The sequence below is a fragment of the Mesoplodon mirus genome (genome assembly GCF_964341445.2).
Source record: "Mesoplodon mirus genome assembly, chromosome: 1".
Classification (NCBI taxonomy): Eukaryota; Metazoa; Chordata; class Mammalia; order Artiodactyla; family Ziphiidae; genus Mesoplodon; species Mesoplodon mirus.
Genome location: NC_138976.1, coordinates 59309183 through 59328461, shown reverse-complemented (window position 1 = coordinate 59328461; position 19279 = coordinate 59309183). Strand labels below are relative to the sequence as shown.

At 39.3% G+C, this 19279-nt stretch overlaps 1 protein-coding gene across 3 annotated transcripts in view; it reads left to right on the top strand.

Annotated features, from left to right (window-relative positions):
• ADAMTSL1 (ADAMTS like 1) overlaps positions 1–19279 on the top strand; it is a 473180-nt gene that overhangs the window by 167494 nt on the left and 286407 nt on the right. For all 3 annotated transcript variants that reach the window (XM_082612434.1, XM_082612433.1, XM_082612435.1), the window contains exons 6-7: positions 9689–9763; positions 13097–13254. In XM_082612434.1, coding sequence (XP_082468560.1) covers positions 9689–9763; positions 13097–13254 — 233 coding nt within the window. The remainder of the gene's footprint in view (positions 1–9688; positions 9764–13096; positions 13255–19279) is intronic.

Below are 19279 nucleotides of genomic sequence, written 5' to 3'. Positions count from 1 at the left end.
TGGTAGCTCTATTCTTAGTTTTTTAAGGAACCTCCATACTGTTCTCCATAGTGGCTGCACTAATTTACATTCCCACCAGCAGTGTAGGAGGGTTCCCTTTTATCCATACCCTCTTCTCCAATGTCTTAAACACCTCTCTGTGCACGATACTGTATTAAATGGCAAGTAGAAGAATCTTCCAACCCATCTCTAATCATTGAGAATTTATCATCAAATGAGACAATTATTAATAAATCTACAGCTCAAAGACTGGCTTTTTATCAACATGCAGCAAATAAAAATAATTTTTTTTCCTATCTTGCTGTTTGGCAAATGAAGAACACCATATCTTAAAGTATATTCTGAGACGTATCAGCTGGTGTGAAAAGATGATACATAAAATATTTCCCTGGGTAAACACATTGGGAACACAGTTAAATAGAGTGAAATGGATTTCCTTGTTTCAGGGATCTTAAGATATTAATTAATGTGCTTTGGAATTTCCATGATTGGGGTATAGTATGTGGTATTTCCCTGCATATTTTATCTTAGGTCCCTTTTTCAGGAACCATCTTGTAAGGCTGATGCTTTGTCTTCTTTGTCACTGATTATGTGGTACCTAGTATGAAGCCTGACACTAGGAGACACTCAAAAAATATCTGTGGAAAAAAATAATGAATTTGCTGATTGCCTGATGACCTGCCAGTTGTCTATTAGCCCTTTATAGAACCACAGAAGAATAGGCTGTGACTCTTCCTACGTCTGGTGCTGTGTACTGCTGACTGTTCAAGTTGGCACCAGCCTAAGTTCTTTGTATTTCTCTTTGACTTGGCAAGTGCAGAGAGGCATCTGGAGACATTCCATTCTTGCCTGGCCTGCTCTCTCCATCCTACCCCTCTTCCCTCAACAACCTTGTAGGTTCCTCCCCATCTTCCTCGGGGGAATATACAAAGGCGACTGTGTCAGCCAAAAGCTTGCGTTAATGCCCCCACTTGAGGAATGTGAGTCACTTCTCAGCAGAACAAGAGGGAGGCTGCCTGTGCCATGTGGGGGTCAGAAGCCCGCTGCTGAGCACTGCAGAGCCAAACAGAAAGCTTTCCTTCTACTTGCACTTTACTTGACCTGTGGATCAACAAAGACTTTCTATTTCTAGAAATCTCATTGTCTTAACTGCTTTGAATTTCTTTTGTAAACTTAAAAACCCATGTCTTTATACAAGGCACTTAAAGGTCTGTGAGCCCAGTCTGAACATTTATTGTTCCTTTTCTATATTCCCCTTACGTATTTTGTTCTTCTATACCACAAACACTTAGCTATCCGAAATTCAACCTTTTCTTTAACAATGCCTGACATTAAAAACAGCTAAAATGTTGTAGTGTGTGTAGCATATTCAACATTGTAGAAAACTTGATAAATGTAACCTTTTAGGGAAGGAATTGAGAGCATATGATTCTAATTTCTCATTCAGCTGGCTATGTGCTAGGGGTCTTGGAGCGTTTAAAAACTTCAAAATAAACGGTATTTCAGGTCCTATCCTTAAAGAGACTTGGAATAGAGAGATAAAATGATATTTACAAAATACTGTGTTCCACACTGTACATCTATATATGGTATACATATCTATAGCCATACCTATATCTGTTCACAACAATATTATAAAATAGGTGTTGCTTTCCCTGTTTTATAAACAGAGAAACTAAGGATCAGAGAAGTTAAGGAACTTCTGAAATTCATTTATTGAAATTAAGTTCTCCTAAAGACAGGATGATAATGTCAAGATTCAGAGAAATTGGCTAGCTTTGGGGATTCCTTTATTTAAATGAAATTCTTCCAGTGACAGGATGCTAATGTATAATATTAGAAAGATATATGTGAAGCAGAGAATTCCACAGAGCTTCTGAATATGCTGGTGAGTTTAAAAATAACTGCCTTTCCCTTGTCTTCTGGAATACCCCCCTGTTCTTTGACCTTGGGTTACTCATTATACTTCTCAGAGGCTTGATTTCTTCATCATAAAATCGGGATGGGGCCTCCCTGGTGGCGCAGTGGTTGAGAGTCCACCTGCCGATGCAGGGGATACGGGTTCGTGCCCCGGTCTGGGAGGATCCCATATGCCGCGGAGCGGCTGGGCCCGTGAGCCATGGCCGCTGGGCCTGCGCATCAGGAGCCTGTGCTCCGCAACGGGGGAGGCCGCAACAGTGAGAGGCCCGCATACCGCAAAAAGAAAAAAAAAAAAAAAATCGGGATGGTAGCATCCACTTTGCCCATGTTACAAGTTTGGGGTGAAGGAATAAATAGTATATTTTAGGAGAAGTGAAACTGTTCAGTGCCATGTAAATATAAGGTATTATTGTCACAAATAGAGTTCTAAATAAAAATGCCTGTGATGTGTTTGGGATGTGTGTAATACACCTCTAATTTTTTAACAGATGTAGAATTGGGGACTGCTTCCACTGAATTATGGCTAAGTTTTCAAATAGGATGAAAATTAAATAATTTTTAAAATAATCTCTAAATCCGTCAATTTTTTCAATTTTCGAAATAAAGAGGGAGTGTCAGGGGAATGTTAATAACCATTTATGGGACATTCACTATATATAGTATTAGATGTATATAGTGTAAAGCAGGGGCCCCCAACCACTGGGCCGTGGACTGGTACCAGTCCAAGTCCTGTTAGGAACTGGGCCTCACAGCAAGAGGTGAGCTGCAGGTGAACGAGCGAAGTTTCATCTGCCACTTCCCATCGCTCACATTACCGCTTAAACCTTTCTCCCCTCCCAGTGCCCGGCCATGGAAAAATTGTCTTCCATGAAACTGGTCCTTGGTGCCCAAAAGGTTCAGGACCACTGGTTTAAAGTATATTAAAGAACTGGAATGCATGATTTCTGCCCTAGAAAGTTTAAAAAATACAAATATATTCTCTTCTATTCTTTTTTTTTTAACATCTTTATTGGAGAATAATTGCTTTAAAATATTGTGTTAGTTTCTGATGTATAACAAAGTGAATCAGCTATACATATACATATATCCCCATATCCCCTACCTCTTGTGTCTCTCTCCCATTCTCCCTATCCCACCCCTCTACGTGGTCACAAAGCACCAGGCTAATCTCCCTGTGCTATGTGGCTGCTTCCCACTAGCTATCTATTTAACATTTGGTAGTGTATATATGTCCATGCCACTCTCTCACTTCATCCCAGCTTACACTTCACCCTCCCCGTGTCCTCAAGTCCATTGTCTACATCTGCATCTTTATTCCTGTCCTGCCCCTAGGTTCTTCACAACCTTTTTTTTTTTTTTTTTTTAGATTCCATATATATGTGTTAGCATACGGTATTTGTTTTTCTCTTTCTGACTTACTTCACTCTGTATGACAGACTCTAGGTCCACCTGCCTCACTATAAATAACTCAATTTCGTTTCTTTTTATGGCTGAGTAACATTCCATTGTATATATGTGCCACATCTTCTTTATCCATTCATCTGTCGATGGACCCTTAGGTTGCTTCCATGTCCTGGCTATTGTAAATAGAGCTGCAGTGAATATTGTGGAACATGACTCTTTTTTTTTTTTTTTTTTTTTCTTTTTGCGGTATGCGGGCCTCTCACTGCTGTGGCCTCCCCCGTTGCGGAGCACAGGCTCCGGATGCGCAGGCCCAGCGGCCATGGCTCACGGGCCCAGCCACTCCGCGGCATATGGGATCCTCCCAGACCGGGGCACGAACCCGTATCCCCTGCATCGGCAGGCGGACTCTCAACCACTGCGCCACCAGGGAGGCCCCATGACTCTTTTTAAATTATGGTTTTCTCAGCGTATATGCCCAGTAGAGGGATTGCTGGGTCGTATGGTAGTTCTATTTTTACTTTTTTAAGGAACCTCTATACTGTTCTCCATAGTGGCTGTATCAATTTACATTCCCACCAACAGTGCAAGAGGGTTCCCTTTTCTCCACACCCTCTCCAGCATTTATTGTGTGTAGATTTTTTGATGATGGCCATTCTGACTGGTGTGAGGTGGTACCTCATTGCAGTTTTGATTTGCATTTCTCTAATGATTAGTGATGTTAAGCATCCTTTCACGTGTTTGTTGGCAATTTCTATATCTTCTTTGGAGAAATGTCTATTTAGGTCTTCTGCCCATTTTTGGATTGGGTTGTTTGTTTTTTTTTGATATTGAGCTACATGAGCTGCTTGTATATTTTGGAGATTAATCCTTTGTCAGTTGCTTCCTTTGGAAATATTTTCTTCCATTCTGAGGGTTGTCTTTTCATCTAGTTGATGGTTCCCTTTGCTTTGCAAAAGGTTTTAACGTTCATTAGGTCCCATTTGTTTATTTTTATTTCCATTTCTCTAGGAGGCAGGTCAAAAAAGATCTTGCTGTAATTCATGTCATAGAGTGTTCTGCCTGTGTTTTCTTCTAAGAGTTTTATAGTGTCTGGCCTTACGTTTAGGTCTCTAATCCATTTTCAGTTTATTTTTGTGTATGGTGTTAGGGAGTGTTCTAATTTCATTCTTTTACATCTAGCTGTCCAGTTTTCCCAGCACCACAATGGAAGAGCTGCCTTTTCTCCATTGTGTATTCTTCCTCCTTTATTAAAGATAAGGTGACCATATGTGTGTGGGTTTATCTCTGAGCTTTCTATCCTGTTCCATTGATCTATATTTGTGTCCTTGTTCCAGTACCATACTGTCTTGATTACTGTAGCTCTGTAGTATATTATGAAGTCCGGGAGCCTGATTCCTCCAGTTCTGTTTTTCTTTCTCAAGATTGCTTTGGCTCTTCAGGGTCTTTTGTGTTTCCATACAGGTTGTGAAATTTTTTGTTCTAGTTCTGTGAAAAATGCCAGTGGTGGTTTGATAGGGATGGCATTGAATCTGTAGATTGCTTTGGGTAGTATAGTCATTTTCACAATGTTGATTCTTCCAATCCAAAGACATGGTATATCTCTCCATCTGTTTGTATCATCTTTCATTTCTTTCATCAGTGTCTTATACTTTTCTGCCTACAGGTCTTTTGTCTCCTTAGGTAGGTTTATTCCTGGGTATTTTATTCTTTTTGTTGCAATGGTAAATGGGAGTGTTTAATTTCTCTTTCAGATTTTTCATCATCAGTGTATAGGAATGCAAGAGAGTTCTGTGCATTAATTTTGTATCCTGCTACTCTACCAAATTCATTGATTAGCTCTAGTAGTTTTCTGGTAGCATCTTTAGGATTCTCTCTGTATAGTGTCATGTCATCTGCAAACAGTGACAGGTTTGCTTCTTTTTTTCTGATTTGGATTCCTTTTATTTCTTTTTCTTCTCTGATTGCTGTGGCTAAAACTTCCAAAACCATGTTGAATAATAGTGGTGAGAGTGAGCACCCTTGTCTTGTTCCTGATCTTAGTGCAAATGGTTTCAGTTTTTCCATTGAGAATGATGTTGGCTGTGGGTTTGTCATATATGGACTTTATCATATTCAGGTAAGTTCCCTCTATGCCTGCTTTCTGGAGGGTTTTTATCATAAGTGGGTGTTGAATTTTGTCAAAAGCTTTTTCTGCATCTATTGAGATGATCATGTGGTTTTTCTCCTTCAGTTTGTTAATATGGTGTATCACATTGATTGATTTGCATATGATGAAGAATCCTTGCATTCCTGGGATAAACCCCACTTGATCATGGTGTATGATCCTTTTAATGTGCTGTTGGATTCTGTTTGCTAGTATTTTGTTGAGGATTTTTGCATCTATGTTTATCAGTGATATTTGTTGTAGTTTTCTTTTTTTGTGACATCTTTGTCTGGTTTTGGTATTAGGGTAATGGTGGCCTCGTAAAATGAGTTTGAGAGTGTTCCTCCCTCTGCTATATTTTGGAAGAGTTTGAGAAGGATAGGTGTTAGCTCTTCTCTAAATGTTTGATAGAATTTGCCTGTGAAACTCTGGTACTGGGCTTTTGTTTGTTGGAAGATTTTTAATCACAGTTTCAATTTTAGCACTTGTGATTAGTCTGTTTATATTTCCTATTTCTTCCTGGTTCAGTCTCAGAAGGTTGTGCTTTTCTAAGAATTTGTCCATTTCTTCCAGGTTGTCCATTTTATTGGCATAGAGTTGCTTGTAGTAATCTCTCATGATCCGTTATATTTCTGCAGTGTCAGTTGTTACTTCTCCTTTTGCATTTCTAATTCTATGGATTTGAGTTTTCTCTTTTTTTCCTGATGGGTCTGGCTAACGGTTTATCAATTTTGTTTATCTTCTCAAAGAACCAGCTTTTAGTTTTATTGGTCTTTGCTATGATTTCCTTCGTTTCTTTTTCATTTACTTCTGATCTGATTTTTATGTTTTCTTTCCTTCTGCTGACTTTGGGGTGTTTTTTTGTTGCTCTTTCTCTAATTGCTTTAGGTGTAAGGTTAGGTTGTTTATTTCAGATTTTTCTTGTTTCTTGTTTCTTGAGGTAGGCTTGTATAGCTATAAACTTCCCTCTTAGAACAGCTTTTGCTGCCTCCCTTAGGTTTTTCGTCATCGTGTTTTCATTGTCATTTGTTTCTAGGTATGTTTTGATTTCCACTTTGATTTCTTCAGTGATCTCTTGGTTATTTAGTGTCATATTGTTTAGCCTCCATGTGTTTGTATTTTTTAGAGATTTTTTTTCCTGTAATTGATATCTAGTCTCATAGCATTGTGGTCAGAAAAGATACTTGATATGATTTCAATTTTCTTAAATTTACTGAGGCTTGATTTGTGACCCAAGATATGATCTATGCTGGAGAATGTTCCATGAGCACTTGAGAAGATAGTGTATTCTGCTGTTTTTGGATGGAATGTCCTATAAACATCAATTAAGTCCATCTTGTTTAATGTATCATTTAAAGCTTGTGTTTCCTTATTTTTTTTCATTGATGATCTGTCCATTGGTGAAAGTGGAGTGTTCAAGAACACCACTATGATTGTGTTACTGTCAATTTCCCCTTTTATGGCTGTTAGCATTTGCCTTATGCATTGAGGTGCTCCTATGTTGAGTGTATAAATATTTACAATTGTTATATCTTCTTCTTGGGTTGATCCCTTGATCATTATGTCATGCCCTTCTTTGTCTCTTGTAATAGTCTTTATTTTAAAGTCTATTTTGTTTGATATGGGAATTGCTGCTTCAGCTTTCTTTCATTTTCCATTTGCATGGAATATCTTTTTCCATCCCCTGACTTTCAGTCTGCATGTGTCCCTGGGTCTGCAGTGGGTCTCTTGTAGACAACATATATGCGGGTCTTGTTTTTATATCTATTCAGCCAGTCTGTGTCTTTTGGTTGGAGCATTTAATCCATTTACATTTAAGGTAATTATCAATATGTTCCTATTACCATTTTCCCAATTGTTTGGGTTTGTTATTGTAGGTCTTTTCCCACTCCTGTGTTTCCTGCCTAGAGAAGTTCATTTAGCATTTCTTGTAAAGCTGGTTTGGTGGTGCTGAATTCTCTTAGCTTTTTCTTGTCTGTAAAGGTTTTAATTTCTCTGTCGAATCTGAATGAGATCTTTGCTGGGTAGAGTAATCTTGGTTGTAGGATTTTCCCTTTCATCACTTTAAATACGTCCTGCCACTCCCTTCTGGCTTGCAGAGTTTCTGCTGAAAGATCAACTGTTAAGCTGAATCCACTTAAGATTCCCTTGTATGTTATTTGTTGCTTTTCCCTTGCTGCTTTTAATAATTTTTCTTTGTATTTAATTTTTGATAGTTTGATTAATATGTGTCTTGGCATGTTTCTCCTTGGATTTATCATGTATGGGCCTCTCTGTGCTTCCTGGACTTGATTGGCTATTTCCTTTCCCGTTTGGAAGTTTTCAACTATAATCTCTTCAAATATTTTCTCAGACGCTTTCTTTTTCACTTCTTCTCTAGAACCCATATAATTCGAATGTTGGTATGTTTAATGTTGTCCCAGAGGTCTCTGAGACTACCCTCAAGTCTTTTCATTGTTTTTTCTTTATTCTGCTCTGTGGTTGTTATTTCCACTCTTTATCTTCCAGGTCACTTATTCGTTCTCCTGCCTTAGTTATTCTGCTCTTGATTCCTTCTAGAGAATTTTTAATTTCATTTATTTTGTTGTTCATCATTGTTTGTTTGCTCTTTATTTCTTCTAGGTCCTTGTTAAACATTTCTTGTATTTTCTCCATTCTCTTTCCAAGATTTTGAATCATCTTTACTATCATTACTCTGAATTCTCTTTCAGGTAGACTGCCTATTTCCTTTTCATTTGTTTGCTCTGGTGGGTTTTACTTTGCTCCTTCATCTGCTGCATATTTCTCTGTCTTCTTATTTTGCTCAACTTACTGTTACTATTTGTGGTCTCCTTTTTGCAGGCTGCAGGTTCATAATTTCCATTGTTTGGGGTGTCTGCCCCCAGTAGGTAAGGTTGGTTCAGTGGGTTGTGTAGGCTTCCTGGTGGAGGGCACTGGTTCCTGTGTTCTGGTAAATGAGGCTGGGTCTTGTCTTTCTGGTGGGCAGGACCATGTTCGGTGGTGTGTTTTGGGTGTCTGTGAAGTTATTATGATTTTAGGCAGCCTCTCTGCTAATGGGTGTGGTTGTGTTCCTGTCTTGCTAGTTGTTTGGCATGGGGTGTCCAGCACTGGAGCTTGCTGGTCATTGAGTGGAGCTGCGTCTTAGCATTGAGACAGAGATCTCTGGGAGAGCTCTCACTGTGGGATATTACATGGGGCTGGGAGGTCTCTGGTCATCCAATGTCCTGACCTCAGCTCTCCCACCTCAGAGGCTCAGAGCTGACACCTGGTCAGAGCACCAAGACCCTTTTGGGAAGTCTGAGGTCTTCTGCTCACATTCAGTAGGTGTTCTGTAGGAGTTTTTCCACATGTAGATGTATTTTTGATGTATTTGTCGGGAGGAAGGTGATCTCTATACATCTTACTCCTCCACCATCTTGAAAGTCCTCCTCAAGATATTTTAGACATGCCTATCTTTTGGGTCCACCAACAGAGGTGAAAGTAAAGTTGGAGTCTGAGTATCTGAAATTGGGCAGGGCGCGGTCTTGGCAGGGCCAAAGGTTGTCTTCTATTCTTAACTGTCCTACTCATCCAAGACAGTTACTTTGCTAGAGAGAAATCCGGATTTTTTTACAATAAAGTCCTTCTTTGAGCATTAAAAGTTATTTTATTTTTGTAATTCTACACAGTTGCTCCAGTCTAGAGAAATCTGAGGATTTAAGACCGGGTTTTAAAATCAGAAATGAACGCTTCCAAATTCTTTTTTTTTTTTTTTTTTTTTTTTTTTTTTTGCGGTACGCAGGCCTCTCACTGTTGTGGCCTCTCCCATTGTGCAGACTCCGGACACGCAGACTCAGTGGCCATGGCTCACGGGCCCAGCCGCTCCGTGGCATGTGGGATTTTCCCGGACTGGGGCACGAACCCATGCCCCCTGCATCAGCAGGCGGACTCCCAACCACTGCGCCACCAGGGAAGCCCAAATTCATTTTTAATGTATCAAAATTCATGTATTTTTTCAAAGGCCAGATCCCCCATGAGTTATCCAGTGACTGGCTTTTTCAGCATATTTTATTTTGAAGAAAGTGGAAATTTTGATTCCCACATATTGGTGTTCACATTGTAAACACTTTTTTAAAAGATTATCGTTTGGGGGTGTATGTAAATTGGTGCGTTTATATAGGCGACAATCAGTAATTTTGTATAAAATTATGTGCTTTAAGACTCTGCTTCATTTCTCTCTAGTGGACGACACAGTGGTTGCTATTCCCTATGGAAGCAGACATATTCGCCTTGTCTTAAAAGGACCTGACCACTTATGTAAGTAAACTCACTTGTTGTCCTTTGGGTATTGGTAATTTTAGTCGTTATTATTTATTTTTTGTTCCCAGAAAAGATTAAGATTTAGAAATACAAATCTTAATCCTCTATCATAATATGGTATTTTGAATGCTTCTGTTTATCTTTTGGTTGCCTAGGAGACAGCAGAGACGTATGTGGTAATTACCTCCAGCCAGTCATCCTGAAAGATACAAAATTGATGTTTCCAATAGGGTGTTCATGAGTTAAGCACATGTTTATGATTTTGTGAATATTATTTCTCATTTTCTCTCTTCTTCCTCTCCAGTCATTCTCAATCTTTTCCTTGCCTCACCTCTTTCTTTTTTCTTCTTCTTTTCAACCTTCCTTCCCTCTCCTTCATTCTTTCTCTTTTAATCCCTACTCTTAGGCTCCATTACTTTATCAATTCAGGGGAACACAGAAACTCCAAACAGCCTTAACCCTGTGGCATTTGAAGAGAACCATGTGGTCTAGTTAAGCATCCCCTGTAGTAAAGATAATGCAAGACTCTAATGTCTTGAAGATAGCTTTTGAAATTCAAGATTGAAGGGTAACCGTAACCCCAAAGATCAAATGGTAGCATGGTCCCACCAGAGTTTGTGCAAGAATTGATCTTCAGTCATGGCAAGCTAGCAGTACATAGCCACATCTTTTTTTTTATTACCATGTAGTGCTGTTTAGATGTAGACCTGTAAATTACAAGCAGAAAATTATAGACTATAAACCAGGAGAGGATATGTTAGCTTTTTCTGCAAAATTCACTTTCACTGAAAGACTTCACTTCAGTTGGTCCCTTGAGCATTTCTGATCTCCTCCGCTATGATTTTTCCTAGGTTCCTCCAAAGCCATCTATCATCTTCTGCTCTCTCTTCCCTCCCACACACATGCCTAAGAAGCCAATTTAGGTGGCACGCATTATCTTTTGGCAATTGGATTATAAACGAAATCATTCCAAAAAGACAAACTGGAGGGAGACAAATTGGAGCCTGTGAAAGTTCAGATAGCCTACAGAAGCCTTTCTAAAAATAGAAATAAGTACATTTCATGGGAAAGGTGGGCTTTGAGAGTTCATGTGACATAAAGGAATAAGTAAAGTACAGTTCAGGCAAGGTCAAAAGATGCTGAGAAATCACCTTATATGGATCCAAGTGCTTTTCTAACCCTGAACATCCCCCAAAAATATATTGTTCATGTGTCAAAGGATGATATATGTGTGTACACTGTTACCATTCAAATGATTTGTTTTTCCTCTTAAGAATTAGACAGAATTAACTGCTGGTGTAACAACCTCAGTCAGAAACAGTATTTTTCTGCGCAGTGAGAGGCTAAAATAAAACATCCAGACTAATGCATCACCAAGTGGGTGACTTACTCCTCATTGCAAAAGAAAGAACCCAAGGGAAGAGGTGTAAGAGGAAAATTCATTTTTATAAATGAATTAGTCTAGCCTCCCGGACTTCCTAATTAGGTGATCACTGAGAAGCTGAAGAATTGGCCTTGTTTGGTGTAATTGCTCTAAGGATTTGATAGGTAAAGTGTCAGATGATAGTCATAAATGATTAAAAGCAAAATGGAATCTGCTTTTTCCTTCAAAAGGCATACTGTTGGTAACATTTGTATAGCCAAGGAAGTTTCTTTTTTTTTTTTCTATTTTGTTTTTGTATTTGGAATATAACCCAGCAAAATGAATATGTAAATAAATGATGCCTTGTTTCTCTGGCAACCCTTTTACCCTTCACTCCCAGAAGCTGGCCCAGTATGGGACCAACCTCAGCAAGAGTTAAGGAGGGCCAAACGAGAAGAGTAGACCATCTGTCCAGGTCCAGCTCATCTTTAATCAGAAGTACCTGGGAGGTACTTCTGGGAGGCCTGGTGATAAAATTGAATCAGATGCTCAGGCTTAGACCTCCAAGAGTTTTCCAAAACTAAGTTAATTTATGTCCTGGAGATACTTCCACAAATGAGTGCAAATACATGGAAGGCAGATCGAGGAATGAAGGCTAGAGGAAGGAGATACAGAGATGCTGCTGCTTTCCTCTGATGACAACCACTGTGGTTCTCCCACTCCAGCGTTCTCTCGATGTGCCTTTTATTCTGTGAGGTCCTCTCAGCCCTGGGACAGGGGAGGAAAGCCAGACCTACTCCCAGAGAAAGGCTACACGACTTCATCTGAGGGGCATGGGCATTTAATTGGACACCAGCATTTTCTACCTGTTGGTATTCCTTCTAGTAGAGAACTTGAAGTAGACAACATCTAGAATAATTTAGTGCAAATACATTAGGTACCTTAGTGCCTCCAGAGACCTTAAAATTGTCCTTAACCCCAAAACCTCAATCTGTAAAACACATAAGAGGGGAGTCATTCTGATTGAATGTGGGTAGGAGATCCCTACCCAGGCACCCCATCTTTCTGCTAAAGAACCCCTGCCAAAACCAAGGGTCCTTGTGCAAGTTTTTCAAACCATCGTTAGACTTAGTCTATCCATCTTTCATCACTCAGGAGGCAATTATTCTAAAATACTCAATCACATGAGAACTTAACCTACTTTGAAATATATATATCATAATTACCCTCATCCTCAGCATGTTCTGATTTCGTAAAACAAAAGATGCTTCCTAGGCTTTGTCATTGGGCAAATTCAGATCGGAATGCTCCAGGAATCAAGTTCCTCTCTCTGTCTTGAGTTCTTGTGAAATATCATATATGTATATAAGACTGAGTGAAGTAATAAAAAGGATTTTAAAAAGCAAGAGAAGTAAAGAGGATAGTTCCCTGTCCTTAAGTCACTATAGTTTCTTTATTTTGAGCAATAGCACAATTCAGTAAGTAACCAGAAAGTATAAATAAATACAAAGTAATACATGATTATCAAGTCTCACAATGAGTGCTGAAGGAACTCAGAGAGGCACCCTGGGCCTCATAGAGCAAAAGGGAAACTTCAGGGTATTCTAGACGGAGGGCCATAAAGCCTGAAATCAATAAGATATGTATGGGAGATGGTTTAGTCAAAAGAATAGGATTGTGGTAAAGTAAGGTACCCAAAGGAAGTCATCCAGGGAATCAAAGATTTCTTGACAGGGAGCCCTGAATGCTTGGCTAATGAGTTTTAAAATAACTTCATTTGCTGCATAAATTCCTCTGTGATCCAGAGGTACCCATATATTTTGTTTTTATCACATTTCAATTATGTCAGCCATATAAAGAATAATACTTCTCCCTGACATAGTTCTTTTGCATGAGATGTGCTTGCATGTGGTCTGTGGTAGCCCTGGGAACATCTTTCTCTCTTCTTCATGTGTTTGATTATGTAGATCTGGAAACCAAAACCCTCCAGGGGGCTAAAGGTGAAAACAGTCTCAGCTCTACAGGCATCTTTCTTGTGGACAATTCTAGTGTGGACTTCCAAAAATTTCCAGACAAAGAGATACTGAGAATGGCTGGACCACTTACAGCAGATTTCATTGTCAAGGTAAGCACATTTAGGTACCTTGTTTTCGAGCTACCTCTGAACTGGTGTTACTTATAATTCCCTGAAGAGAGAGGGACTTTAGGTTTTGACATAGATTTGGAAAGCTTGTTATCCAGGAAATGTTTAATTCAAGGGTGTTGAGCTACATCCTAGACTTTATAAGAACATGCAAAAATTTTAAGGTTCTAGGAAAAAATATATATATATATATATTTGTCTGTGTATAAGTTAATAAAAAGACCTCACTCAAAAAGCCAACATATCATTAGTTGAGGGATATAAACTGTTTTTTAAAAGAACTTAGGATACAGTCGTTGACTCACATAAGGTATCTGCTGTCAAAGAGAAAGACTAATTAATGGTCCATAGGCTTGATCATGCTTCCAGTTGCAAGGTTTTTTTCCCTCTTGTACTGGCAGCAATACCAAGTTGTTTCCTTCTGTCAGAGCTTCCCTACTCTTCAAGGTAATATAAAACACATTGCTGGAAGCAACATACATGTTCTGTTGGAAAAATGTACACACTAGAAGACTGTTTGGGAATCCCAGTAAAAATAAAGCATATTTTTGCCTTCAGTAGGTCAGAAGGACCTGAAGGATTTCAGCTGTAAAGCTGTAGAACTTGTAATGTGTCCAGGACTCCATAAATTTCTCATCATGGGATCTGGAGCCAGAGGACATTTGATTTAAGCTAAGGCTTGATGACCCCATGGCAGCTGGAAGTAAGGATGCATGTTGGAAATGTGATAGGCAGTGAGGCTGCATGGAAGAAGGGTTCCAGAGTCTGTCCTCTGTCTCCATCTGCATGGTAGCCCCTTTAATCCAGTCCAGATGCCAGTTACATGACCGTGAACAAGAAGCCACAAACCACCAGAGATAGTTCCCAATAGAAGTGATGTGGTAGGTAGTTAAATAATTTCAGTTGAACAAACAAATAGAGTAAAAGAATGAGAGATGCCTCAATTTCTTGAAGCCCTTAGAATAAACCACTTTTACTAATTTCCCTGGTAACTTTGCTAGAGTTAATACACATACTGAAAATATAGAATTGATTTCAAGTAATATCGTCCACATTTGAACAGTTCACGGAATTGTCAAATGCATTTTATATGTCCAGCTGCCTTCTGCACATCACCCACAGGTACAGTGAGCTCAAGGTGTCCAAAATTGGACTTGTCTAGCCCCAGAAACCTACTTTATCTTCTTTAATTCTTATCTTGTGGAACAATACACTATTTACCCAGCCAAGTCAGAAACCTCTGATTCACACCAATTCCCTTCTCCTATACACCCCTAGTTAGACATTAAACTTTGTCAGCTCTACCTCCATACCATCTCTGAAGACTCTTCTTTCTTCTCCATCCTTACCACCACTGTCTTAGTTTAGGTCTTTGAATTTCTCACCTGAACTAATGTGATGGGCTCTGAATTAGCTTCCCAGCCTCAGACCCATTGTCCATATTACCTTCAGAGTGAGTTTTCCAAAAACCAGAGTGAGTTTCCCCTATTCATGCTCCTGTGTTGCCCCTCACCTCCACTCATTGCTTTGGGATTAAAATGCAAATCCATAGCCCAGCATCTGTTACTCTCAATAATCTGGATTCTGTCTACCTTTCCAACCTCAGCTTTGCCTTTTCCTCTCCTGTTTCAATCAACTGAATGACTGGCAAGCCCCCCAACATCTTGCGCCCTCATAGTGCATTACCTTTGCATAATGCTATGTCCTCTGTCTGCGATGCTCTTATCTTTTCTTCCCCCATTTTCTTCACTAACTCCTACTTGTACTTCAGGACTTTCTCCTTCCAGAAGCATGCTGTGACTTGACCTCAAATTCCAGTTTCTGTCACATCTCCCCTCTTCGTGTTCCTCAACAGCAGGGGCAGAATCATATCTGTCTTCATATCTCCATAAAAACCTGACAAGTGCTGGATGAATAATGGACTTTTACCACATGGCAGTTGCTGAAGTGGGACAGATATGACATCTTTATCCTTCCTGAAAGGACACTGAATCTGAGGGAAGTTGAGTGATGTGCCCTAGCTCACACCAGTGACAAGCCAGGACCAAAGATCGTGTCTCTACTTCTGGCTCAAAACGCTTTTTAGTATTCTGTGTTGCTTCTAAGAGGGTATTTTTTCTTCTATGTATAAATATACATATTAAAGGAAAAATGAACTTTGAGGAACTTTTTGATGCTTTCCTATATTCTTAGCACCTGTAAGTGTCTTCTTTCAGAAACAGGCTGAGCTATCATTTTACTGTCTTTTGCATTATATCCTCTTTGGTGACCTAGCTTCAGGTTGCAGATGAGAGGAGATTAAGGTTTCATTAGAAAATATCGGGATCAAATAAATGTAAAGTTATTCTAAAATAGATTATATAATTTTTAAATACTTTTACTCAAACTTGAAAATGAGCCAGATAATGTAAGGAGATACAGGGAAAAAGAAGAAAATTACCTTTTTTGCCAGTGATTTATAATAAAGCAACATTTTCTCCCTTAATTTTCCCCAGGAAATAGCTGAAAATGAAAGATTACCATTTGCTTGTTTGCCGTCTTTCATGATTTAGGTGCTTAGAAGTTATACACATAGTTTGTAATTCAGTTTTCAGTGTCATTCAAAGTATAATCTCTTTTGCATTGTACATTAAGTAACAACTTCCTTTCTAAATGAAATACATAGGAATCAAAATGGTCATTTAACAACATCTCCTTGGAAGTTTATTGCCAAAGTACCATTTTTGTTTATTTAAAAGGAAAAGACTTTTTTGCACGTAAGGAAGATTTTCTCACAGTGAGAATTCTTATATATTACTATTGGTTCCAAAATTATTTTTGGAATCTCTTTTTCTGGCCGCCTTTAAAAATGGACTAAACGCTCATCTTACCTCCTAGGGGAGCATGTCTTCCAAAAATTTGTACTTCATACACTGGCTATACATTTTTGGCAATGCTAGTGTAGAGGAGTAAAAAGGATAAGCACTCTAGAATTTTGTATATTCTCCTGCTTACTGGGAGTGTGGCCTTGAGTATGTTGTTTTACCTCCTTGAGCCTATTTACTCATTTGAAAAATGGTAATAAAATCTCCCCCCATAGAGCCTTTGTAAGGAATTGAATGAGATAGTGTGTATAAAAGCAAACAGAACCAAGTGACTTCCTTTCCATCTTTTTCAAATGCTTTAACTTCCAGTCAGACTTATCACGATATTCTGTCTACACAATGGCAGAAAACTGCTTCTCTGAAGACAGTCAGAGGCTGATTGATTTACAAGTGGTACACCCAGGAACAGTTTGGCAGATATAGCCATAAGACACATAGAGGTGGGCATAGCCTGGCTGTGACACCTATAATCACATTAATTGTTAGGGGTGATTAGCTATTGGCTAGATGATTGTCTGGCTTAGCGTACTCTTCTTTCCTTACCAAGCCATATGCATCTTTTCTGAAGCTACAGACTCAGTGAAAGATAAGGACCTTCCCAGATTAGAAGAGGGGGTTTTTTGGTCATAGTCCAGTCTTTATTAGAACATTGAACTTAGCTCTACTTGTGAAAGCAGCTAAGGTATATTATACATACTCAGTTTGTGCCCATTTTTAAAATTTAAGAAAGCCATACTAGCTGGAGAGAAAAGTGATTGATGAGTACCTAAGCCACCCAAGTAGCAGAAATACACAGCATAATAGTAAACCATCAACGTATTCAGAGCTAAGAACACTGATTCACAATTCATGCACTGACAATCAGAGAACAGTTATTTCCTACAGAGGATAATTTTCTAAATGCATTACACTTCCATAGTTGGGGAATTTGGTTAGGAAGATAGGCATTATCCCAATTTTTGCCTAAGTACTCTAAGGAATAGAAAGCTGGTGGTTTCTATTCGCAAAGTTAGGGCATTAGGCAGAGATGATGCCTTCATATTTCTTTCTGGACAGCCTTGAGCATTACCCTGTACATAATTCAGTACCCCCCAGAATTGTTTTTATTAAAGGGGACACAATAGGAGGGGCCCCTGGACAGAAATCACACATGCAAAGTTATGAGAGTTCACTTCATCAAGTAAGTTTATAGAACTTCCATGTATATTCTTCTTTCAGGAGATGCTTTCATGCGAGGGGCAGATTGATTTCGAAATATGGTATCTGCCCTCTCCTAGCTCATAATGCCATTTGACAGATAAAACACTGAATAGGAAATTTTGAAATAGTGGTGCATATCATTAAGTACCAAATTAAAATGGATAGTAAAAGCTATAGATACTTGCTACAAGCTAATGTGATGAAGACACACTTTGTGAGGCTTGGGCATCCTGTGAATCTCAGGTAGGATTGAAATCATCGATTCTTTTCTCTGGTGGAGGCTGAGCTTTGGCAAATGTTTAATTCCCAGTTGATTCCACTGTGCCACCCAGCCTGTCTCTAGATGGACCCCATACTGGTCAACCTATGTTCATACAAAGGGAAAATCATTGTTGTAAGCCAGACATTCAATTAACTATAGGAAAAAAAGAAGCATGTAATAAATAGTGATTTCATTCCCCCAATAAATATGCTCCCTTATGCTAATCGATTCCAAGAGTTTAGAACTGAGCTGATTACAATACCCTGCATTTCTTGTTGGGCTTCCCACATTGTTCTACCAGTGCAACAGCTAGGGTTAAGATACAGAGTCAGAGAACCAACCCCTCACCTTTCTGTGATGCTGAGAGAGGCAGGCCCCTGCCCAATCCTAGCCCCGCTGGCTCCGCTCTGCTCATTTCTTTTCTGCCCTCCTGCATCGCAGCACTGAGACAGTCCTTCTCTTACTGAGTCTAAGCTCACTCTGTTCGCCACACAACAGGCCAATAAATCGGGAGACGAGGTGGCCGGCAGACGGAGAAGATGGCAGACTAGTGTCTCTGAAGAACCATCTTATGGGGGTCTGGATGCCAGTTTCTTTTACAGAACAGAGAGGAGTAGGAGGTGGGGAAGTAAAGTAAAAAGGCCATACATTTTGCAAATATCTCCTGGAATGGCCAGCCTCGGGGAGGGGATGTGTTAATTCCTTCTTTCTTGCAGCCATTCACAGGTAGACAGGATCAGCATGTTTCCCTGAACAAAGGCACTTTGGTTTAACATTCAGGCAGAGGGGCAGGGTTCCCCGAGGCAGGCCATTATGTACAGGCAGTATTCTTTTAGTGAGCAAAAGCAACGGGAAGCAAAGGTTAAAGTAAAAGAAACAGATCCAACATGTAGTCAGATTTTGTTCTTCCCTGTAACATATCCAGTAGACTCTAGTTTGCCCCGCCTAGCACCTTCGTCCTGACACATTGCTTCCACCTCTTTGTTCCTTAGCCAACATTACACTCATTATTTCCAAAGAAGCATCCCTGATCTACTGCCGTACGCAAGGGCTTTGGGCAGTAAATCCATAACCAACATCTCTCATGCAACCCTGAGCCAAGGGCCTATGAGCTGAACTGCTGTATCTCCCAATATTGAGGTCTGGCATTTTAGGAGGACTAGAAAACTCTATAGGAAGTGTAAAAGTAAAGTTGGGTGCTACCAATTTTTTTTTTCATTATTTTTACTGAATAACCTCTAATCTTAGCATTTCCAACTGTTAACACAGTAGAAAATTTAAATCTAGGTTTTATTCCAATAATAACTAGCATTTTTATAAGCCCTTTCCGCTACACTATCCTGCCTAAAGAGATAACCTTCAAAGGAGGGTGAAATGTACTTTTGGGTGAGGGCTGTGTTGTAACAATACTGCGTCTTTTCGTAAAATTTATCAACATAATCAATTTTGTCAACAAGAAATGATTATTAACATCTTCAAGAAAACTGCAAGATGTATATAAAAAGATAACGCTTCCAAGAATTTGTCACAAATAATAGTTTGCAATTCCAAAAGTGCTTGAAAGGACCGTGGTCAGTAAATAATTCATTTGTTTTTTTCATTCATGCATTCATTTATTCAGTTGTTTGGACACCTACTATGTGCTAAACATTGTAGATGATGCTGAAGAAAGAGCAATAAG